Source organism: Canis lupus, chromosome 6 (assembly GCF_048164855.1).
Source record: "Canis lupus baileyi chromosome 6, mCanLup2.hap1, whole genome shotgun sequence".
Taxonomy (NCBI): domain Eukaryota; kingdom Metazoa; phylum Chordata; class Mammalia; order Carnivora; family Canidae; genus Canis; species Canis lupus.
Window position 1 is genome coordinate 9,813,164 of NC_132843.1, and position 18,963 is coordinate 9,832,126.

An 18,963-nucleotide genomic window follows, 5' to 3' on the forward strand; every position below is an offset into this window, starting at 1 on the left:
AATGGAAATGATCAAACTAGAGCTGTGGGTAACACTATGTAGCCAAATGTTAGGGAAAAGCAAGAGAATGATTATCAGAAAATTTGGGAGATTACTTAAATTTAGTAGGAAGGAGAGGGTGAGTTTGGAGAGGGGACTCAGTGGCCTCAGAGACGCTGCCAATTCTTAGTTCTCATATGGAATCGCTGGTTAAACAAACTAAAAAATTATGGCAGAAGAATTTGTGGCTGAGGATTGAGATTTCATAAAAAAAATAAGATGAGAGGAATGGTAGGATATAAATCTATCTGTGCTAGCCCATGCACTTATACTATTTTCACTAAATAAGGCAAAAGTGAGAGTTACCTCATAAAAAGTATACCAGTGTGAAGCCTTACATCTTAAACTGGTTATAATGTGTCTTGTATAATTAATTGCTATTTACTATAGTTTGCTTGCTAGAAACTTTCAAAGGCACTATCTACAATTTCAATTAGATGCATATCATTTGATTTTATATGATTTGCATCCTTTGAAATGCTGTTTCTTATTTCCTCCTGACTCCACCTCTCCTTCCTCCCTTTCTTCTTTTTATCTCATATGGGATCTTAGATGGATGCTCTGTACCCATGCTGTGCTCTGACTTGGAGTTTTTGGTGCTGGCAGCCGTAACTCCCCAAGACACAGGGAGAGACCAGGAGATTACCTCCTGTCACACAGCTCTAACAACACACACTCCTGAAGTCTGGGTTTATTTTCCTTCAGCTTCTTTCTCCTTCTGAAATATCACTGGAAAAAAAAAAAAAAAAGACAAAACATCTGATCTTGTTCTTCATTTCCTTTTCTATTTCCAGCCACCTGTTCTTTTTTTCTAATTAACCCCAACACAGTAAAGAAAGCCAAGATTCTTACGGTTACATAAAAAAAGGTGTAATAAAAGAAAAGCTACATATAGTAGAATTTCGCCCAAGGAAACTCATGGTTGAAGAAGTAGTTGTATATGTCTTTGTCCAATTTGTAGATGACACAATGGTGACTTGTCTCCTCACTCCTCTGCTTTAAAGAAACGAACCAAATGTTTCACGTGTTACCCATTTCACCTGTATTATATGATTTAAATCTGACAAAGTCAAGGCTTGTTCAGACGAACTCAGGGTGGCCCAGAGGTGGGAGTCACACTTGGTGCCTCTAGGACTGGGGCTTCCTCAGCACAAATGGATGGCTACACAGCCTCCAAGAGTCTGGACCCGAGATGTACAGGGTTCAGGGAGTTTATAAACATGGAGACTGTTTGCATGGCAAACAGCCAATAGGAGTTGAATCACCTGGAAACATCACTGGACCCCACGAAGGGAGCTTGTTATCACGTTGCCTATTCTAAAAAGCAGTTGATATCAAAAGGAGGGAGCTGAAAATTGATCCTTGGAGGGGCTTGTAGGTATGCAAAACAGGAAATGATGAAGTTTAACAGGGAGATAGGAAAAGAGATATGACCTTATTGTAAAATTTCTAAATGCTGATTGACCTAGTTCTCTGTGACCTGGAAATTGGAGCAGACTTTTTGATATTCTTACTCTAGGCTGCTTTCTGCACTCTTGTTCACATGGAGGGTCTGAGCTGGTACCAAAAGAGCATCTCTTCAGCTGTTTCCTCCCAAACTCTAATTGCAGAGAAGCAGCAAAAGAGGCCAAGAGGAATAAATTAATGGGAGCACAGAGAAAAGGGAGAGAAAGCTAGAACAGGAAACTGGAAACTGGAAAACTAGTACAATCATCATTCTTTGCACCACTTCTGAGTGTCCACTGTGAGTCATTGCTGTGCTCAGTCCTGGGGACAGAGTGCTGAGCAAGACAGATGGGGCTCGTGCCCTAGGGAGCCGATGCCCTGGCCAGGAAGGTGGACACCAAGCACAGGCATGTGATCAGCAGATGGGACGTGTTGGGCTGCATTTCTGGCAGCTGCAGATTCTTAAGGAGAGGCTTTGGAGGAGGTGTTGCCTATGGAAGGCTTTCTTCTCAGTACTAATGTCAGGAAGCTAAATGCAATATGGCCACAATAGTTGAATCCATGTGTGGTTGTTTTACCTTTTAGACGAGGGCTGCTTGGAAACCATGTGGATCCAGACTTTTCATTTATAAGAAAATTTTTTAACAGGCACTTGGGTACTGCTCCTCTTAAATCTTGGCTCCAAGCACTTTACAAATACTTCTTTAATCAGAATGATCCTATACTGGAGGTGCTATTATTGTCTGCATTTTATAGGGGAAACATAGCTTGCCAAAGTTCCCACAGTTTTATGGGACTGAATGTGTGTGTCATCCCCAAATTCCTATGTCGAAATCCTAACCATCAAGGTGATGGAATTTGGAGGTGGGGCTCTTGGGAGGTGATTAGGTCATGAGGATGGAGCCCTCATGAATGGAGTTAGTTCCTTAGAAAAGAGAACCCAGTGAGATCTCTTGGTCCTTCTACCATGTGAAGACTCAGGGAGAGGGTCATCTGTGAACCACGAATCTGACCCTTACCAGACACCCAATCCATTGGCATCTTAATCTTGGACTTCTTAGCCTCCAGAATGTGAGAAATACATTTGATGTGTAAGCCACGCAGTCCATGGTGTTGATGTTATAGTAGCCTGAGCAGGCCAAGACACACAGCAGGGCCCACTAGGCTATTCATACTTTCAAAACTAGATGTTGTCTGTGATGAGCTGAATACAAAGCCAAGTGAGAGGAGGGACGGTGTGATGTTGGACCTGAGACAGGTGTCTGGCCCTGAAGGCGATGATAAGAGGCTGAGCTTTCATTCTAAATGCAAATAGGAGGCCAAGGAAGCAATTAGGAAAGGAAAGCATATGTTTATGCATCTTCCATTTTGTGCAGAGAAGGGAATAGTCTTTGGGGTCTCTTAATGGCTGCTGAATCCTTGCCTTCTTGCAGAGTAGACAGCAGCTGGAATGTGCCATGGTGAGGTCTACAAAGCATGGGTTCTAGTCTCAGCTCTGGGACTTACAGAGTGGGACCCCAAGGAGGAGACTCCATACTCTTCCACTTAAAAAACTGAGAATTGATTCTCAATCTCTGTTAATCTTTTAAGTCTTCAAATATTTTGTGGTCCTTAAAAACTCTGAAAAATCGTAGTCATTGTTTCCTTCCTGAAGGTGAAAAGTTGGTCTGTCTTGTGCAAACCTGACACATTTGGACATTGAGTAGATGTTTCCCAAGTGACCATTTGGGAGAGGGGAGAATTTGAGGCTAGCTGGTAGAAGGCTTCTAGTTCTGCCCCATGCTCTCGGCTCTGTCTGCATTCCATCATTGAGAATTGATGGTAACATCTGCCTGCCTGGTATTGCTTCTAGCAGCACTAGACTAGTCTGATGTGGGACCAAGAAGGACCCTGGGAGCCGAGTAGCTGTTTCAGGAGACAGGATGGCACATTTGCACTGCACTCTTTCTGTGGTTGGAATACACAGTCTCACATAACTCCTGCAATTTTTCAAATGTATGTGGAGGCTGTTGTGATTAATAACATTCAAATTCATCTTAAAAGCACTGCTGAATTCATGGCCTCTTTTTGTCATTGTCAGACGAGGGGATATGTGAAATATTTTGACATTGCAAAGGCATCGTCTTCAAAAGGTTGGGAGCTGCTCTTTAAGGAGAATAGACAAGATTTTACTGTATGTCAGAGTGTAATTTTCTCCGTTAGCCCCCAGGGACTCTTGCTATACACTTATATTCTCCAAGGGTGAGGAAATACTTTTGAGAGATTATTTAGTTAAGTTCTAGACTTGTACTTTCTGATGACTTGTCGCAGGTGGGAATTTGATTCCTTCTTTAGCGGAAAAAGGTGATTGTGAGGATTATCTTATTCATGTTAGGGAGGAGGATGGGAGAAGAGTTTTTGTCTTTGTCTTTTAAGGGTTCCTTTAAAATCACATCCTTCCTTTCCTCCCTCCCTTTCCCAGATGGGTAGGAAGGGAGAGCTTGTGGCTAGTTTTGCCTAGGAACTCAGAGTCTTTCCTTAAATAGTTAAGAGATCTGGTAATTCAGTCAAGCAATTTTCATCTGAATGAGGATGGGAAACCTCTGGACTGTGTTTCCAGCTGCTCCAGAACTCTTGGGAGGACAAATCTGTAAATGGCCTCATGAAAGTTTTTGTGGTCAGAAACTAGCATGGATGTGCTAGTTATTCTGTGTGTCTTATAAAATAACCAGTCCTGTATCATGAGTCAAGGATTTCCCCCACCCACACACACTTATCCAGGAACCAGGGCACACAGCACCCTCCGGAAGGCTCTGTCCTGGGTCTGTGGCAATGCTAGGAGTGGCCACCAAGGGGCAGCAGAGGCTGCAGAACTGAACCGTGGCCCAGCTGGGGAGGTGGTGAACTGGAAGCTGAGCCCTGGGGATGGTAGTACTTGCCTAGGTGCAAAGATCTAGTTCGGAATGTGGGAAGAGAGCACATGATCCCCTGGGTTCCAAGATTTATTTTGCTATCTATTCAGATCTAGTATTGTCACTTTCTTTAAGACAGAGGCTCACATGGTGCTCCTTTCCTCTGTTCCCTTAACACCTGACTCCCAGATTTCCAGAGTCGCTGTCTGGGAGGAACTGCCCTCACTTATGTGGCATATCCCTGGGGAAGGAATGCAGGAGCCAGGAGTTTGGGCTTGGTTTGGTGGCTCTGGGAGGGGAGAGCGGACACTGGGTGACATGCCCGCTCTGCACAAGTGAGCTGGTTAGAAAAGGTGAGGAGACAGGCAATCACTGTCACAGGGTGGCCCCATCTCTTCCTTCCCACCCGTTGTCGTTTGATATGGTAAATGGACATTTTATCAGTCCAGTAAAAGGTGAAAAAGGTGCTGTAAAAGGTGCTGTGTGTGCCCTAGATTCAGGAAAAATTATTCTTTTCCCCTTCTTCTGGATTGCTGTTCCTTAATCCTTCCTTCATAGAAATTCTAGAGCTTCTACTGACTGCAAGAAATGAGGGATTTGGGGAGAAATTTTATTTCCCTAGTCTTTTGGGGTGAAAGGAGGGAAGCCCGTAGCTAAGGTTGGCAGAAATCTGTGTGGTGGTCAGAACAGCCTTGTGGGTCTTTCTGAACTCTTAACCCAGTCTTGGTTGAGAATTTGTTATCCAAGTATTCAGAAAATTAAATACTTAAAGCATCTCCAAGATGGCATTTCACATTTTCCTCACCTCGACTTCCTGTCAAAAGTAGGAAGCCTTTTCCTGTGGCTCTATTTCCATGGTAAAAAACACATGGTTTAGTATAGTCTGATTTATCAATGTTTTCCTTTATGGTCGCTGCTTTTTGTGTTCTGTTACGAAATCCTTGTCTACTCCCACATCAGAAAGATACCCTTTTATATTTTCTTCTAAATGCTTGATCATCTTTTAAAGACTGTTTTCGTTTAGAGCAGTTTTAGGTTCTCAGCAAATTTAAGGGGGAAAAAAACAGAGACTTCCCATATCTCCCCTACCCTCTCCAACCTACCCTCATTATCAATATCCTGAACCACAGTAGCACATTTGTTACAATTGCTGAACCTACATCAACACATCATAACCATCCACAGTTCATAGTCTCCATTAGGGTTCACTCTGGGTGTTGTACATTCTAGGGCTTTAAAAAAAATGTAAAATAACTTGTATCTGCCATTATAGTGATAGAGTAACTTCACTCTCCTAAAAAACCTCTGAGCTCCAGATTTTTTTACATTTCAAATGTAGATATGAAGTCCACCTGGAACTGATTTTCTATGTATAGTGTGAGGTAGCCAAAGCTCCCTAATTTTTCCTCATGAATAACTATCAGCCTCCACTCCATTGCCTGAAAATACCATCTTTTCCCCACTGCGCTGCTGTGTCATGTTTATTATAAATCAGGTGACCTGGAATATGTAGGCTGTTTCTAGACTTCCCATTCTATTTCATTGGCCGATTTTTCTATTCCTATATCAATATCACACTTTGAGAATTGCTACCGATAATTGGTACTGATAGCTGATAATTTTTTTTCTTTTTTTCTTTGTTGTTCTTTTTCAAAATTACCTTTGTCTTGGCCAACACACTCAAATTTGATTTCTAGTTTAAAATGGTCTTTTCCTTTTTGAGTTTTATTGACACTATTCCTTACGGCTGTCCTAAAAATAACACATGGCAACCCAGTCGTATAAGTTAAATTATGTTCTAAAATAATGAGGTGGCTCTGCAAGATAAAAGCTTTTGAGCTCAGTGAGTCAACTGTCTGTTGTGCCCTCTGAGGCCAGGGAAAGAATTCCCTTCCTTTTCCTGTTGGCCTTTCCAAATCCAGTCTGTCTTTCTAGATCTGCTCCAAACCCCATGTGTTCCCACTTCGGTTTTATAACTCCCCTCTGGCTTCTCCAGCTACCATGTGTGGGGCAGATTTGGTGGTACACTGCAGCTGTACCCACTTTCCTAGGCACTGTCTCTAGAGCCCCCTTCCCCCAAGAGGCACTTGGCCCCTGAGGCTGCTCTCAGTTCCCCACAGGGCTCTGTCCCACACACACTGGTGAATTTCCACATGGATTTGATCTTCCTGCATGACATGTTCTCCCCGTCCTGTTCCTGCCACTTTGATTTTATTGGTTAATACCTTGTTTACTTCGGAATCCCCCTGCCTGGGCATCATTCCCTGATCCCAGACAAGATCAGTTTCCCTTGTAATGCCTACCATGCCCCTTCACAGCATGTGCCCTGGCTCGAAATGATAAGCCTGTTTGATTATTTGATCAAAGCTTGACTCTTCCATTGTATTGTAAACACCAGTAAAGCAGGATCGGTGACTGTTTTGCTCAACATTTTAATCTCTTATACCTAATCTAGCATTTGCTTTATAGTAAGTGCTCCGTAATTTGTTTAGAAATGAATGCACACATGAATGAAATGCTTTGGCCTAGTGGCCTATGTCACTCTCCACAGGATCCTGCATGTAGATACTCAATAAATATCTTTCATCTCTTCTTGCTCTATGGGACAATTCAATAAAGAGCTCTGTATAGTTTATGAGAGTAGCTTGCCTCATTATAAAATGACCTGCCTGACCACTGCAGGCACAGTCAGTTGTGTTTCTTCATGCCCTGTTCTTGCTTTGATGTGGGTGATGGTGGCATTGGTGGGCCATTGCTCAAATGTGACTTAGAGGTGTCCTATACCTGCCAATACCTGTCTTGCCTTCTGATTCTCACATCTACCTTCTAGAAACCCCCAAATGCTGCTTCTGATTTGGTTATGGTGCACAGGAAAGCAGCACTGGTTTGGTGGTGTTAGCAGAAAGCTGGAAGCTTAGAGGCTGTGACTTTCCATTGCTAGGAAGTCATATAACTTTAGCTTGCTCAGTGGCAAAGCAGGGCAGCCAGGACAGCTTCGTTAGCAGTTGGCATAAATGAGTGAGAGCTAACATCTGGTCCTTCATGGAAAATTCTTGTACTTAGAGCCAGAAAATAGACTATCATTCCATTAATAAAAGGACCAGAATTAGTTCTTGTCTCTGTGTTCCACATGCTAGTCATTGATGAATGATAACACTGTCTTGATAGTCTCAAGCAATGAGAGGGGAAGATATAAAATATGGTCCATGGTCACCATTAGCAACACTGTGCTTTGGAGAGTATGGGCAGGCAGTGGTGATGGAACCCTATCTTGCCAGAGAGGGACTTCTATAATTTGCATAGTTAGTGACCCAGTGAAGAGATACCAGAGATACAGATGCTGCTTATGATACAACCTCTGCCACACTTTCTGGGTGTCAAAGGAAATCGATCTGATAGAAGGAAAATCATTAATCAGATTCTGCCTCAAAATGAGAACACTGACCTTTCCTAAAACACACCTCACTGGAATCTAATAGGGTTAATGTAATAGAGGCCAATGGCACTTAGGTTATTAGAGGGAGAAAACTGGAAATTTTTACCAGAAGGATCTTCCTATGGTCATTGGAAGTACGGTTTTAATGGATACAAATAAAGAATTAAGACCAATTATTAACCATATTGCATTGAGTTCCAGACAAGTTCCACTGGGGCAAGTGAGGATGACATATGGAGCAGCAAGCTCTGAGGAGCGGAGGAGGGCTGCTGAGCTCAGTGTTATCTGCAGAAGGCTGGTCCCCATGGAGTAAACTGGGTGTCACAGGGAAGCATGACCGTGGGGATGCCTGTGTGTGTGGGCACGTGGGCACGTGTAGGTGAGTAATGATTCGAGGTGGAAAGACACTGAAGATAAATTTAGTTACATCACATTTTTGACTTGGTTGTATTTATATTGGGCATTTAGAGTTGAAAGCTAATTAAGTCGATTCATCATCTTTTGTGAAATAGCAGAATGATTTTGTAAATGCTAATTAGGCTAGAGGACATTTGCATCATTTAAAACTAGGCAATTGGCCACCTACAACATGTAGGTGATTCATTAATTTCAAATAATGTAATGCATGTAAGTAAATTGCAAGACTGAGGATTTCTTTGGTTGGTTCTGCATCCTGTTGGGTCATAATGCACTTTTCACACTGTACTTTTATTAAGAGTCTCTGTTAGGATATTCTTGAATGCTCTATCCTTTCAAGTGAATGTCATAGAAGCACCAGTTACTATACAGGATGGGGCCAATCCTTTGAGGGCCTGCTCTGCCCTTAGCACCTTGCCCATGATGGGGCTCTAGGTGGTTCCTTCCTCCTACATAGATGGTTATCACCTCTTGATCCAAACTCTGAGGCCACAGCTGATTGGGCCAGAATGAGCCACGCATTCAGTCTATGGCTGGCCTAGGAGGTGGCCTAGCATGAAAGTTGTGTTTTTCAGGGATAGTGGTAGTATGCTGAGTCTTTCAGTTTCCTTCTCAGGAATTTCAGCTGATGCTGTCAAGAATTAGACAGTTACCCGCAGAACCTTAACTGAAAAGCTCTCAGAAAGAAGGCAGTATGTAAAATCATGAAGCACTTCAAGTCATGAATAAGCAGAAACAAGGGTAAGTAAATGCTGTGACTTGGGAAGAAAGGGAGTTCTGCGGGCAGACAGCTGAAACTCTCTAACAGCAGAGAATAATCTAGATAATCTAATTATTGGGGTTATATTGGATGACTCCAATTTCTGAATTGTACTATGAGACTTAGCCAAATATTTCTAAGATGTCCAGCTAAGACATGTGTTTCCTCATGGTAATCACACCCCAAGAAGCCCCCCAACTTAAACTAGCAGAAGGATATCTTTCCTTGCATGCCAGAGAGTCTAACACACAGTATGTATCTGTGATTTTTTTAATAATAAATTTATTTTTTATTGGTGTTCAATTTGCCAACATACAGAATAACACCCAGTGCTCATCCCGTCAAGTGCCCTCCTCAGTGCCCGTCACCCATTCACCCCCACCCCCCCTCCTCCCCTTCCAACACCCCTAGTTCATTTCCCAGAGTTAGGAGTCTTTATGTTCTGTCTCCCTTTCTGATATTTCCCACACATTTCTTCTCCCTTCCCTTCTATTCCCTTTCACTATTATTTATATATAATGAATGAATGAGAACATATAATGTTTGTCCTTCTCCGATTGACTTATTTCACTCAGCATAACACCCTCCAGTTCCATCCACGTTGAAGCAAATGGTGGGTATTTGTCATTTCTAATGGCTGAGGAATATTCCATTGTATACATAAACCACATCTTCTTTATCCATTAGTCTTTCAATGGACACCGAGGCTCCTTCCACAGTTTGGCTATTGTGGACATTGCTGCTAGAAACATTGGGGTGCAGGTGTCCCGGCGTTTCATTGCATCTGTATCTTTGGGGTAAATCCCCAGCAGTGCAATTGCTGGGTCGTAGGGCAGGTCTATTTTCAACTCTTTGAAGAACCTCCACACAGTTTTCCAGAGTGGCTGCACCAGTTCACATTCCCACCAACAGTGTAAGAGGGTTTCCTTTTCTCTGCATCCTCTCCAACATTTGTGGTTTCCTGCCTTGTTAATTTGCCCCATTCTCACTGGTGTGAGGTGGTATCTCATTGTGGTTTTGATTTGTATTTCCCTGATGGCAAGTGATGCAGAGCATTTTCTCATGTGCATTTTGGCCATGTCTAGGTCTTCGTCTGTGAGATTTCTGTTCATGTCTTTTGCACATTTCATGATTGGATTGTTTGTTTCTTTGGTGTTGAGTTTAATAAGTTCTTTATAGATCTTGGAAACTAGCCCTTTATCTGATATGTCATTTGCAAATATCTTCTCCCATTCTTAAGTTGTCTTTTAGTTTTGTTGACTGTATCCTTTGCTGTGCAAAAGCTTCTTATCTTGATGAAGTCCCAATAGTTCATTTTTGCTTTTGTTTCTTTTGCCTTCGTGGATGTATCTTGCAAGAAGTTGCTGTGGCCGAGTTCAGAAAGGGTGTTGCCTGTGTTCTCTAGGATTTTGATGGAATCTCGTCTCACTTTTAGATCTTTCATCCATTTTGAGTTTATCTTTGTGTATGGTAAAAGAGAGTGGTGTATCTGTGATTTACCTTTTTTTTTTTTCCTTTCAGCTTTATTGAAATAGAAATGACAGAGGTCACTGTAAAAGTTTAGAGTGTAGATCCAATATAATAACTGCCTGGTGCTTCTCTGGCATTCACTTGAAAGGATAGGGTGTTCGAGAACATCCTGGCTGAGCCCCTGATAAAAGCACTGTGTGAAAAACTATACTATGACCCTAGGGGAGGCAGAACCAACCAGAGAAATCCTCCTCAGAGTCTTGCCATTTACTTACATGAATTAAATTTACTTGAAATTAATGAACCACCTACATGTTGTAGGTGGCCAATTGCGTAATTTTAAATAACTTCACTTGCATCTATTATGAAGTGATTACCATTCATAATCTCATGTAGACACAAGGGGAAAAAAGAAAAAAAACCATTTTCTTATTTATTTACTTGTCTGTCTTATAACCGGAAGTTTGTTCATTTTGACCACCTTCATCCAGCTCTTCTACCCCCTATCCCCCACCTCTGGTAACCACAATTCTGAGCTCTTTTTCTTTTCTTTTCTTTTTTCTTTTCTTTTCTTTTCTTTTCTTTTCTTTTCTTTTCTTTTCTTTTCTTTTCTTTCTTTTCTTTTCTTTCTTTTTTTTTTTTAAGGTTTTATTTATCCATTCATGAGAGAGAGAGAGGCAGAAACACAGGCAGAGGGAGAAGTAGGCTCCCTACAGGGAGCCCGATGCAGGGTCAATCCCAGAGTTCTGGGATCACGACCTGAGCCAAAGGCAGATGCTCAGCCACTGAACCACCCAGGTGCCCCCTGAGCTCTTTTTCTTATGAGTTTGGTTTTTCCTTTTTTCTTTTTCTTTTCTTTTCTTTTCTTTTCTTTTCTTTTCTTTTCTTTTCTTTTCTTTCTTTTCTTTTCTTTTCTTTTCTTTCTTTTTCTTTTTTTTTCTTTTCTTTTTTTTCTTTTCTTTCTTTCTTTTTTTTAAGGCTTTATTTATCCATTCATGAGAGACAGAAAGAGGCAGAGACACAGGCAGAGGGAGAAGCAGGCTCCCTATGGGGAGCCTGATGCAGGGTCGATCCCAGAGTTCTGGGACCCGAGCCAAAGGCAGATGCTCAGCCACTGAGCCACCCAGGTGCCCCCTGAGCTCTTTTTCTTATGAGTTTGGTTTTTCCTTTTTTCTTTCTCTCTCTCTTTCTTTCTTTCTTTCTTTCTTTCTTTCTTTCTTTCTTTCTTTCTTCCTTTCTTTCTTTCTTTTTTCTTTCTTTCTTTCTTTCTTTCTCTCTTTCTTTCTTTCTTTCTTTCTTTCTTTCTTTCTTTCTTTCTTTCTTTCTTTCTTTCTTCTTTCTTTCTTTCTTTCGATCCCACATGGAAGTGAGATCATACAGTATTTGTCTTTGTCTGTCTGACTTACTTCACTTAGTACAATGCCCTCAGGTCTGTCCATGTTATCACAAATGGTAGGACCCTGTTTTACATATAGGGACATTGAGGATTTAAAAATTAAGTAACTAGTCACTGGCCATTTTGTTTGGGGGACAGAAATTTAAAGCCCATATATTCTGATTCCAGAGCCTTCATTGAACCATTGCCTTATATTATTCATGTGTCCCCAAATACACAATCAGTGCATAAACATTTTTCTTTCATATGCTGTGTACACATATCACATTTTCTTCATCCAATTAATCTGTCAATGGACACGTAAGTTGTTTCCAAGTCTTGGCTATTTTAAGTTACGCTGCAATGAACATGGGGATCTAGACATTTTTCAAGATAATGATTTTGCTTCCTTTGGATATAAATCCAGAAGTGGAGCTTCTGGATTATATGGTATTTCTATTTTTAATTTTTGGAGGAATCTTCATACTGTTTTTTCACAATGGCTGCACCAATTTACAACCTCCTACTGTACCAAGGCTTCCTTTCCTCCACATCCTTGCCAGCATTTATCCCTTGTCTTTTTGATGCTTACTATTCTAACAGGCATAAAGTGATATCTCATTATGGTTTTGACTTGTATTTCCCTAATGATTAGTGATGACCTCCTTTTAATGTACCTGTTGGCCATTTATATAGTTTTTTTGTTATAGAGTTGTATACTTTTTAAAATATATTTTGGATATTAACGCTTTTCAGAGATATGATTTGTAAATAGTTCATCCCTTTCTGTAGATTGCCTTTTCATTCTTTTTGCTGTGCAGAAGCTTTTTAGTTTGAGATAGTCTGCTTGTTTATTTTTGATTTTGTTGCTTGTGCTCTAGGTGCCATATCCAAAAGTTGTTGCTGAGAAGCTTTTTTCATATGTTCTTTCAGGAGTTTTATGGTTTGAGGTATTCAAGTCTTTAATCCAGTGACTGGTGTAAGGTAGGGATCAAGTTTCATTCTTTTCCATATGATTATTCCATTTCCCTAGTACCATTTAGTGAATGTATACTGTATTTTCTCCTGAGAAAATATTGAGTATTCTTGGCTCCCTTGTCAAATATTAGTTGACCACATATGCATGGGTTTACTTCTGGATTCTTAATCTGTGCCACTGGTCTGTGTGTCTATTTTTATGCCAGTACCCATGTTTTGATTTTTGTTTTATAATAGTTTGGAATCAGGATGTGTGATACCTCCTGTTTTGTTCTTTCTCAGGACTGCTTTGGCTATTGGGGTCTTCTGTGGTTCTCTCTCTATATATATTTGGTTGTTATTGTTCTTGTTTACTTGTTTGTTTTGTTTTGATTTTATTGTCCACATGCTGTGTGTGGCTTTTACCTTCATTTTCATTCCACACTTTCTCTGTCCCAGCTAGTTGCCACTCTTTTTGTCCTATACTCTTCTCTTCAGATAGATATTCATGACCCAAAACAATGTGGTGATGAGGGCCATGAGGGTTACCAATCTTGCAAGTCACCAAAGGGATACTCTAGACAGCATGGCACAGGCTGCCTTTGACTTTTTAATCAATTTATCTTCATGGTGGTTAGATGAGAATATGACAATGTAGGTCAGATATTGGGTCACAGCTAAATTTAGAATATTTCTCTCTCTCTCTCTCTCTCTCTCTCTCTCCTGTTAAGAAATCAGCTTACTCTCATCTTACATTTTTCCTTCTTCCATCCAAAGGAACAAAAATAGCTCTACAGCAGGGACATGTGTACTACATATGTAGTTTGGCTAAGATACTCTTTCCAGGATCAAACAGGAACTTTTTTTAAAGCTTTTATTTATTTATTCGTAACAGACACAGAGATAGAAGCAGAGAGAGACACAGGCAGAAGGAGAAGCAGGCTCCCCGCAGGGAGCCCGATGTGGGACTCAATCCTGGGACTCTGGGATCACACCCTGAGCTGAAGGCAGATGCTCAACCACTGAGCTACCCAGGCATCCCACAAACAGGAACTCTTTAAACTTTTCTGTTTGTCTACACATTTATGCTCTATAGTGGTAGTAGACAGGGCTCCCCGGGTATCATAATGACCTGCTGTAAATTTATACTCTTCCTCTTCAAATTAGCGTTGATGATTCCACAGAAGAAATTTCAAAAAATCTGTAATTGCTTCTTGGTGTTAGCGTTAGAACCTCCCTGGTTTTAGGAGGCCTTATGGCTGTCCAGTTTGCAACTTACTTTCCAGCCTTCCATGTGGTCAGGTGTGGCCTTGTAACTCAGTTTCCCCCAATGAAATGTGAGCATAGTGATGTTTGTGACTTATATGATGATCCTTTTAAAGGAAATCACCTACCTTCCATTTGCCCTTTGACTGCCTTCTAGCCCCAGATGGGATATTGGTGAATCAGTTCTATTCATGCAGATGAGGTCAATATAGTAGGAGATGGCAGAGCAATAAGCTAGAAGGAGGCAGACCCTTTAGGTAACCTGGTTGAGCATGGTCACCTGCACACCAGAGCACCTCTGGGCTGCTACAAGAGAGGGCAATAATTATCACTTTCTTGTGTGAGTTTTCTGGTGTATTTTTGAGTTTTCTTGTTACAATAGCCGAGTCTATGCCTTAACCAAAAGATGGTGGTGGACACTAAGTACTCAGGAGCCACACTGAGTGCTGAATAAATGTCATGTCACTTAATTTTCTAGCAACTACCCTAAAATAGATACTAATTGCTCATTTGACAGATGTACAAACAGGCTTACAGAGTCTAAATGACTTGCCGAAGATTGGAAGTCTATAAAGTGGTAGAAAGAACCCAGACTCAGCTCTGAAGTGCTTCAAAGCACGAAATCTAAATCATCGTGCCCTAGCCTTATTATTACTGTTCACTCTTTTTTTTTGCAGAGCATATTTGAAGTATTCTTCTCAGCTAATTTAAAGTTTCTATCTGTTATACACTGTAGCTTTTGATTCTTTCTCTGCTTACTTTGGTGCAGATTGTTCATTTTATTCTTTTTTTTTTTTTTTTTTTGAGAGGAGGGAGATGAGGATTGTCCCTTGGTTTTGAATAGATTCATCTTACTTTGTTCATTAAACTGTAAATCCCACAGGAAATGGTGCTAGTGATACAAATGCTGCTAAATAATTGACAACTCCATCTCAAGGGATAAGAGCTGCCTGGTCTTCTGGAATGACTCCGTATTCTCTTATGTGATGTTTTTCTCCTGGGTATATACATTCTGTTGTCAATGAATCAATCCCGGTGAACAACCCCCAATTTTAAATACATTTTCATGGCAGCAGCATATTTGAATAGAGGAAACATCAGAAATGATGGTTCTGAATAACAAATGATGACCATTCTATTTGTCACTCTAAATATAAGCAGGTGGAATTTGAAATTTTCATGATTGCACTTTAGTCAAATGTTAGATTCATGATCAGTCTGCCATGCATGAGTTAGCAATAAGTGTGCTGCATAATAAAAGAAAGTCCAAAATAACAGTGCATGAAATAAGATACATATTTTTTTTTGAACATGAAAGAGTCCTGAAAGTGGGCAGCCAAGGATGATATGTGGCTCTTGGTCATTGGGTTCTTAGGCTCTTTCTGAGTTTTTCTCTGCAAATACCTGAAAATGGTTTCCATTCTAAAGATTCCCTCATGGTTAACAAAAGCCTCTGTAGAGAGAGCCATTGTGTCAAGTCACAGTGGGATGGGGAGAGAGTACAGGGCCTTTGTCTACTTATTTACTTTTAAAGACCTTTTCCAGATATTTTACTAAATGAACTTTCACCTCATTGATCAGACCTTAGCTATACCTACTTACATGGCTACCTGAATAAAATCAAAGTTTTGTCTTGTTTTTAATAAGGAAGAGAAGACTCAATTATGGGTAGACTACCTGCCTTCTAATTAGAAAATTCCCACCATTCTAAGACTAGGGGTTGGCAAACCATGGCCTAAGGGCCAAATCTGGCCCACAACCTCTTTTTTGTAAATAATGAGTTATTGAACCAAAACCATAGGCATTCATTTATGTATTGTTGATAGCGCTACAATAAGCAGAGCTGAGTAGTTGGGTCATAGAGACTGTATGGCCCACAAGTCTAAAATATTTCCACTCTGGTTCTATTGAAAAAGTTTGCCAACCTCTGTTCTAGGTCATGAAGGACAGATTCAGATGAACAAAAGGCTTCATTCCTCAGGATGTTATTATAGGAGCAGGGTTGAGCCTAAAACAGATTCAGTAGTAATCCATTCTTTTCCAGCCCTGGTGAAATTAAATCGATTAGGCATACATTCAGTTGCAAATAACATAAAACCTGGCTAATGGCAGATTCAACTACAAGGAGTTTATTTATCTCACATACAAAGAAGTCCAGAAGTACATGGTCCAGGGCTGATGTGGATGCTGAGTGATACTTTCAAAACTAGACTCTTTTTTTTCTACCCAGCCATGGCCAGAATGTTGGCTTTCATCCCCATGCTTATTGTAATTTGGGTGCAGCACCTAAAAGCATTATGTCTGCATCCTGCATAGAAAGAAGGGGTAGGTGTCAAAGGCCCAAAGAGGCATGAATTTATCTCTCTCCAGAAGTTTCCCAGAGGTCCTGATTGGCCGGGACTGTATTCTCATGACACCTGCTGGCAGCAGAGGATTCTGAGAAGGTGAGAATAAACGTTGGGCACACGACTGGGGCAAACAAATGGAAAGGGAGACAGTAGCAATTAACCAGGCCATTCTAGCACCTTCTTAGTTCTCACCTATCCCGCCTGCCCTTTCCAAAGTAACAGTTCCTGAAATTGATTTTGTTCTTTTTACCTCCCTTTCATATTTTTGGCTAGGTGAGAAACCTGGAAATGAGCCTGAAGAGGTGAAGCTGCAGAAAGCCAGCAAACAGATTGTGCAGAATGCCATCTTGCAAGCTGTGCAGCAAGTCTCCCAGGAGAGCCAGCAGAGGGGAGAGAGAACCAGTGACAGCCGGGGCAGCCTCCAACTGGGCGTGGGGGAATTAACCAAGAAGCATGAAAAGAAGTAACACAGTGGATTTGGCTCTTGTCATGTGCTTGGTTTCCAGCCTTCCTCTTAGTATAGGATGCGTTGCCAAAATGTTGCCAGTAAAGCAAACCAAAGTGTCATCGGCACCTAGCAGTAGAATGAATTTGTGCTAGCCCTTGGCTGGGAAACACTGTGTTGAAAAAGTGCATTAGACGATTCTGTTTATATTAACGCAGTGCCTCTGAAACATAGCGGGGCCAAACACGACTCTGTAATTGCAAAAGTAGTTTTGCAGCACAATTTATTTTTAAAGTTCTTTTTTCCTGAAGTTTCTGTCTTATTTATTTACTTTTGCCTTTTATGCATCTTTTTGCAAGTATAACCAGCAATCCTTTTTGCTGAAATATTGTTATTGTGTTCTCTGTAATATTTGAAAAAAGACATGCCGGATATGTGAAGGAATGGAGTTTGTCAACTTCAAATATGGATTCAAAGGCTTCACTGGGTTCAGGTCCAAGATCAAGTTGAGCAAAGGCAAATTCTAAGACTCAGTCCCTCAGGATCTTTCAAGGCATATATTTATATTACTTTTTAAAAAGGAGGAGTTTAAGTTTTTAAGAACTCTTTTTTTTTTTTCTCTCCATGGTTTGTTAGCTGGTTTTCACTCTCTGTGCAAAAGTCCTTTAGAAATATGGATTTCTTTTTCTATCTCAAATTAAAATAAGACAAATGATGGGTATATATGCATGAGTTGCCAATGATCCAATTTTTTTTAGCAGCCCCATGAGGAGCAACTAGAACTATAGATTCTACCCTGGGGATACACTGGAGTCCGATTATGGGGTACAGTGTCCATGGAAAGAGTTTTGGGGTTTTTTAAATACTATGTTGTCATCAGGCTCTGCCGTCCCACTAGTACCTTCCTAATAAGAACTTTTCCCTTCCCACTCACAAATTAAAATTATATTTTTGAGATTATGAAAATCATACATATCAGGAATAAATAACACTGAAAATGGGGAAACCATTTTTTTAAAACTCTCTGAAGCATGAAAATACAGTGGAAATGAAAAAGTAACAGTGTTTTGGACACTACAATAATGGAGATACATGTGCATATGAAAAAAGCTATCATTATTGTAATAGTATGACTTCTACCCCATATCAATAAGGCACATATTTCTGGGGTCATTAGAACCCCATTGTCTGGGTTTCACAACAGTCATTGAGTTGGTGCTACTGAAGACAGAGAAAGAATCTGACCATTAGTAAAAACCCTTTGGCTTCAGAATATCAAAATCTATGTTTGATTGGTTTTTTTGAAAGCCAATATCAGCACATATGATATAATTGATATTAAGATTTACTTCTAGAATTCCAGAATGTTACACTTTCCAAGATGGATACTATTGATAATATTAGATAAATGAAAACACTCTCTTATCAGCTTTGTTAGACTGTCTCACATGATGCATGGCTGGAATAAATTCACAAAAAGAATGGCTGTGAGAGGGAGCAGAGGGAGTTAAAATTTAAATGTGCTTTATTTCTAAATATTTTTTAGCAGAACTTATGACAATTGGAGAATGAGTTTAAATTGATCTGAAGTCATATAATCAATATGATATGATTGTACAGTATGTGGATAATGGGAATGAAAGTATTAAGAGAAATCATTCAGAAAGATCTACTATAAAAATAAACCCAACGCTTGTAGTTTGCAGGTGATCTAGCACCATGTCTATCTACTAAGATGCTGGTTATAACCAGTCCTGGACCCTGCTGTCAAATCATGTGGCAGAAATATAGAAATGCGCTATCTTTCTTCTCTGGTGTGTCTGTGCTAATACATTGGGGATCTTTGAGAATATCTGATTAACTTCTGTATCTAAACATTATTTGTAAATAAAATATATCCAGCTTTGAAATATGTTGTCATTATAAGCCAAGTTTTCTACCGCCTACTTTTTGGCTCATTTCATATGTATACCTTACATTCATATGGCACCATGAGGCATCCCAAGTTTTCCAAACCCCTAGATATCGTGATCCCGAGAGTGTTTCTTCCATGGGTCTTTACTGTAAGTCTGTGGGGTGATGGTTCCTGAGGCTTGAACAGAAAAGGACGTGT

The 18,963-nt window shown here is 40.4% G+C and overlaps 1 protein-coding gene across 4 annotated transcripts in view; it reads left to right on the plus strand.

Moving 5' to 3' along the window:
- Positions 1–18,760, plus strand: part of AKAIN1 (A-kinase anchor inhibitor 1) — an 84,437-nt gene extending 65,677 nt beyond the window's left edge. For all 4 annotated transcript variants that reach the window (XM_072828876.1, XM_072828875.1, XM_072828877.1 and 1 more), the window contains one exon: positions 16,679–18,760. In XM_072828876.1, coding sequence (XP_072684977.1) covers positions 16,679–16,872 — 194 coding nt within the window. In that variant the 3' untranslated portion in view covers positions 16,873–18,760. The remainder of the gene's footprint in view (positions 1–16,678) is intronic.
- The last annotated feature ends 203 nt before the right edge of the window (positions 18,761–18,963 follow it).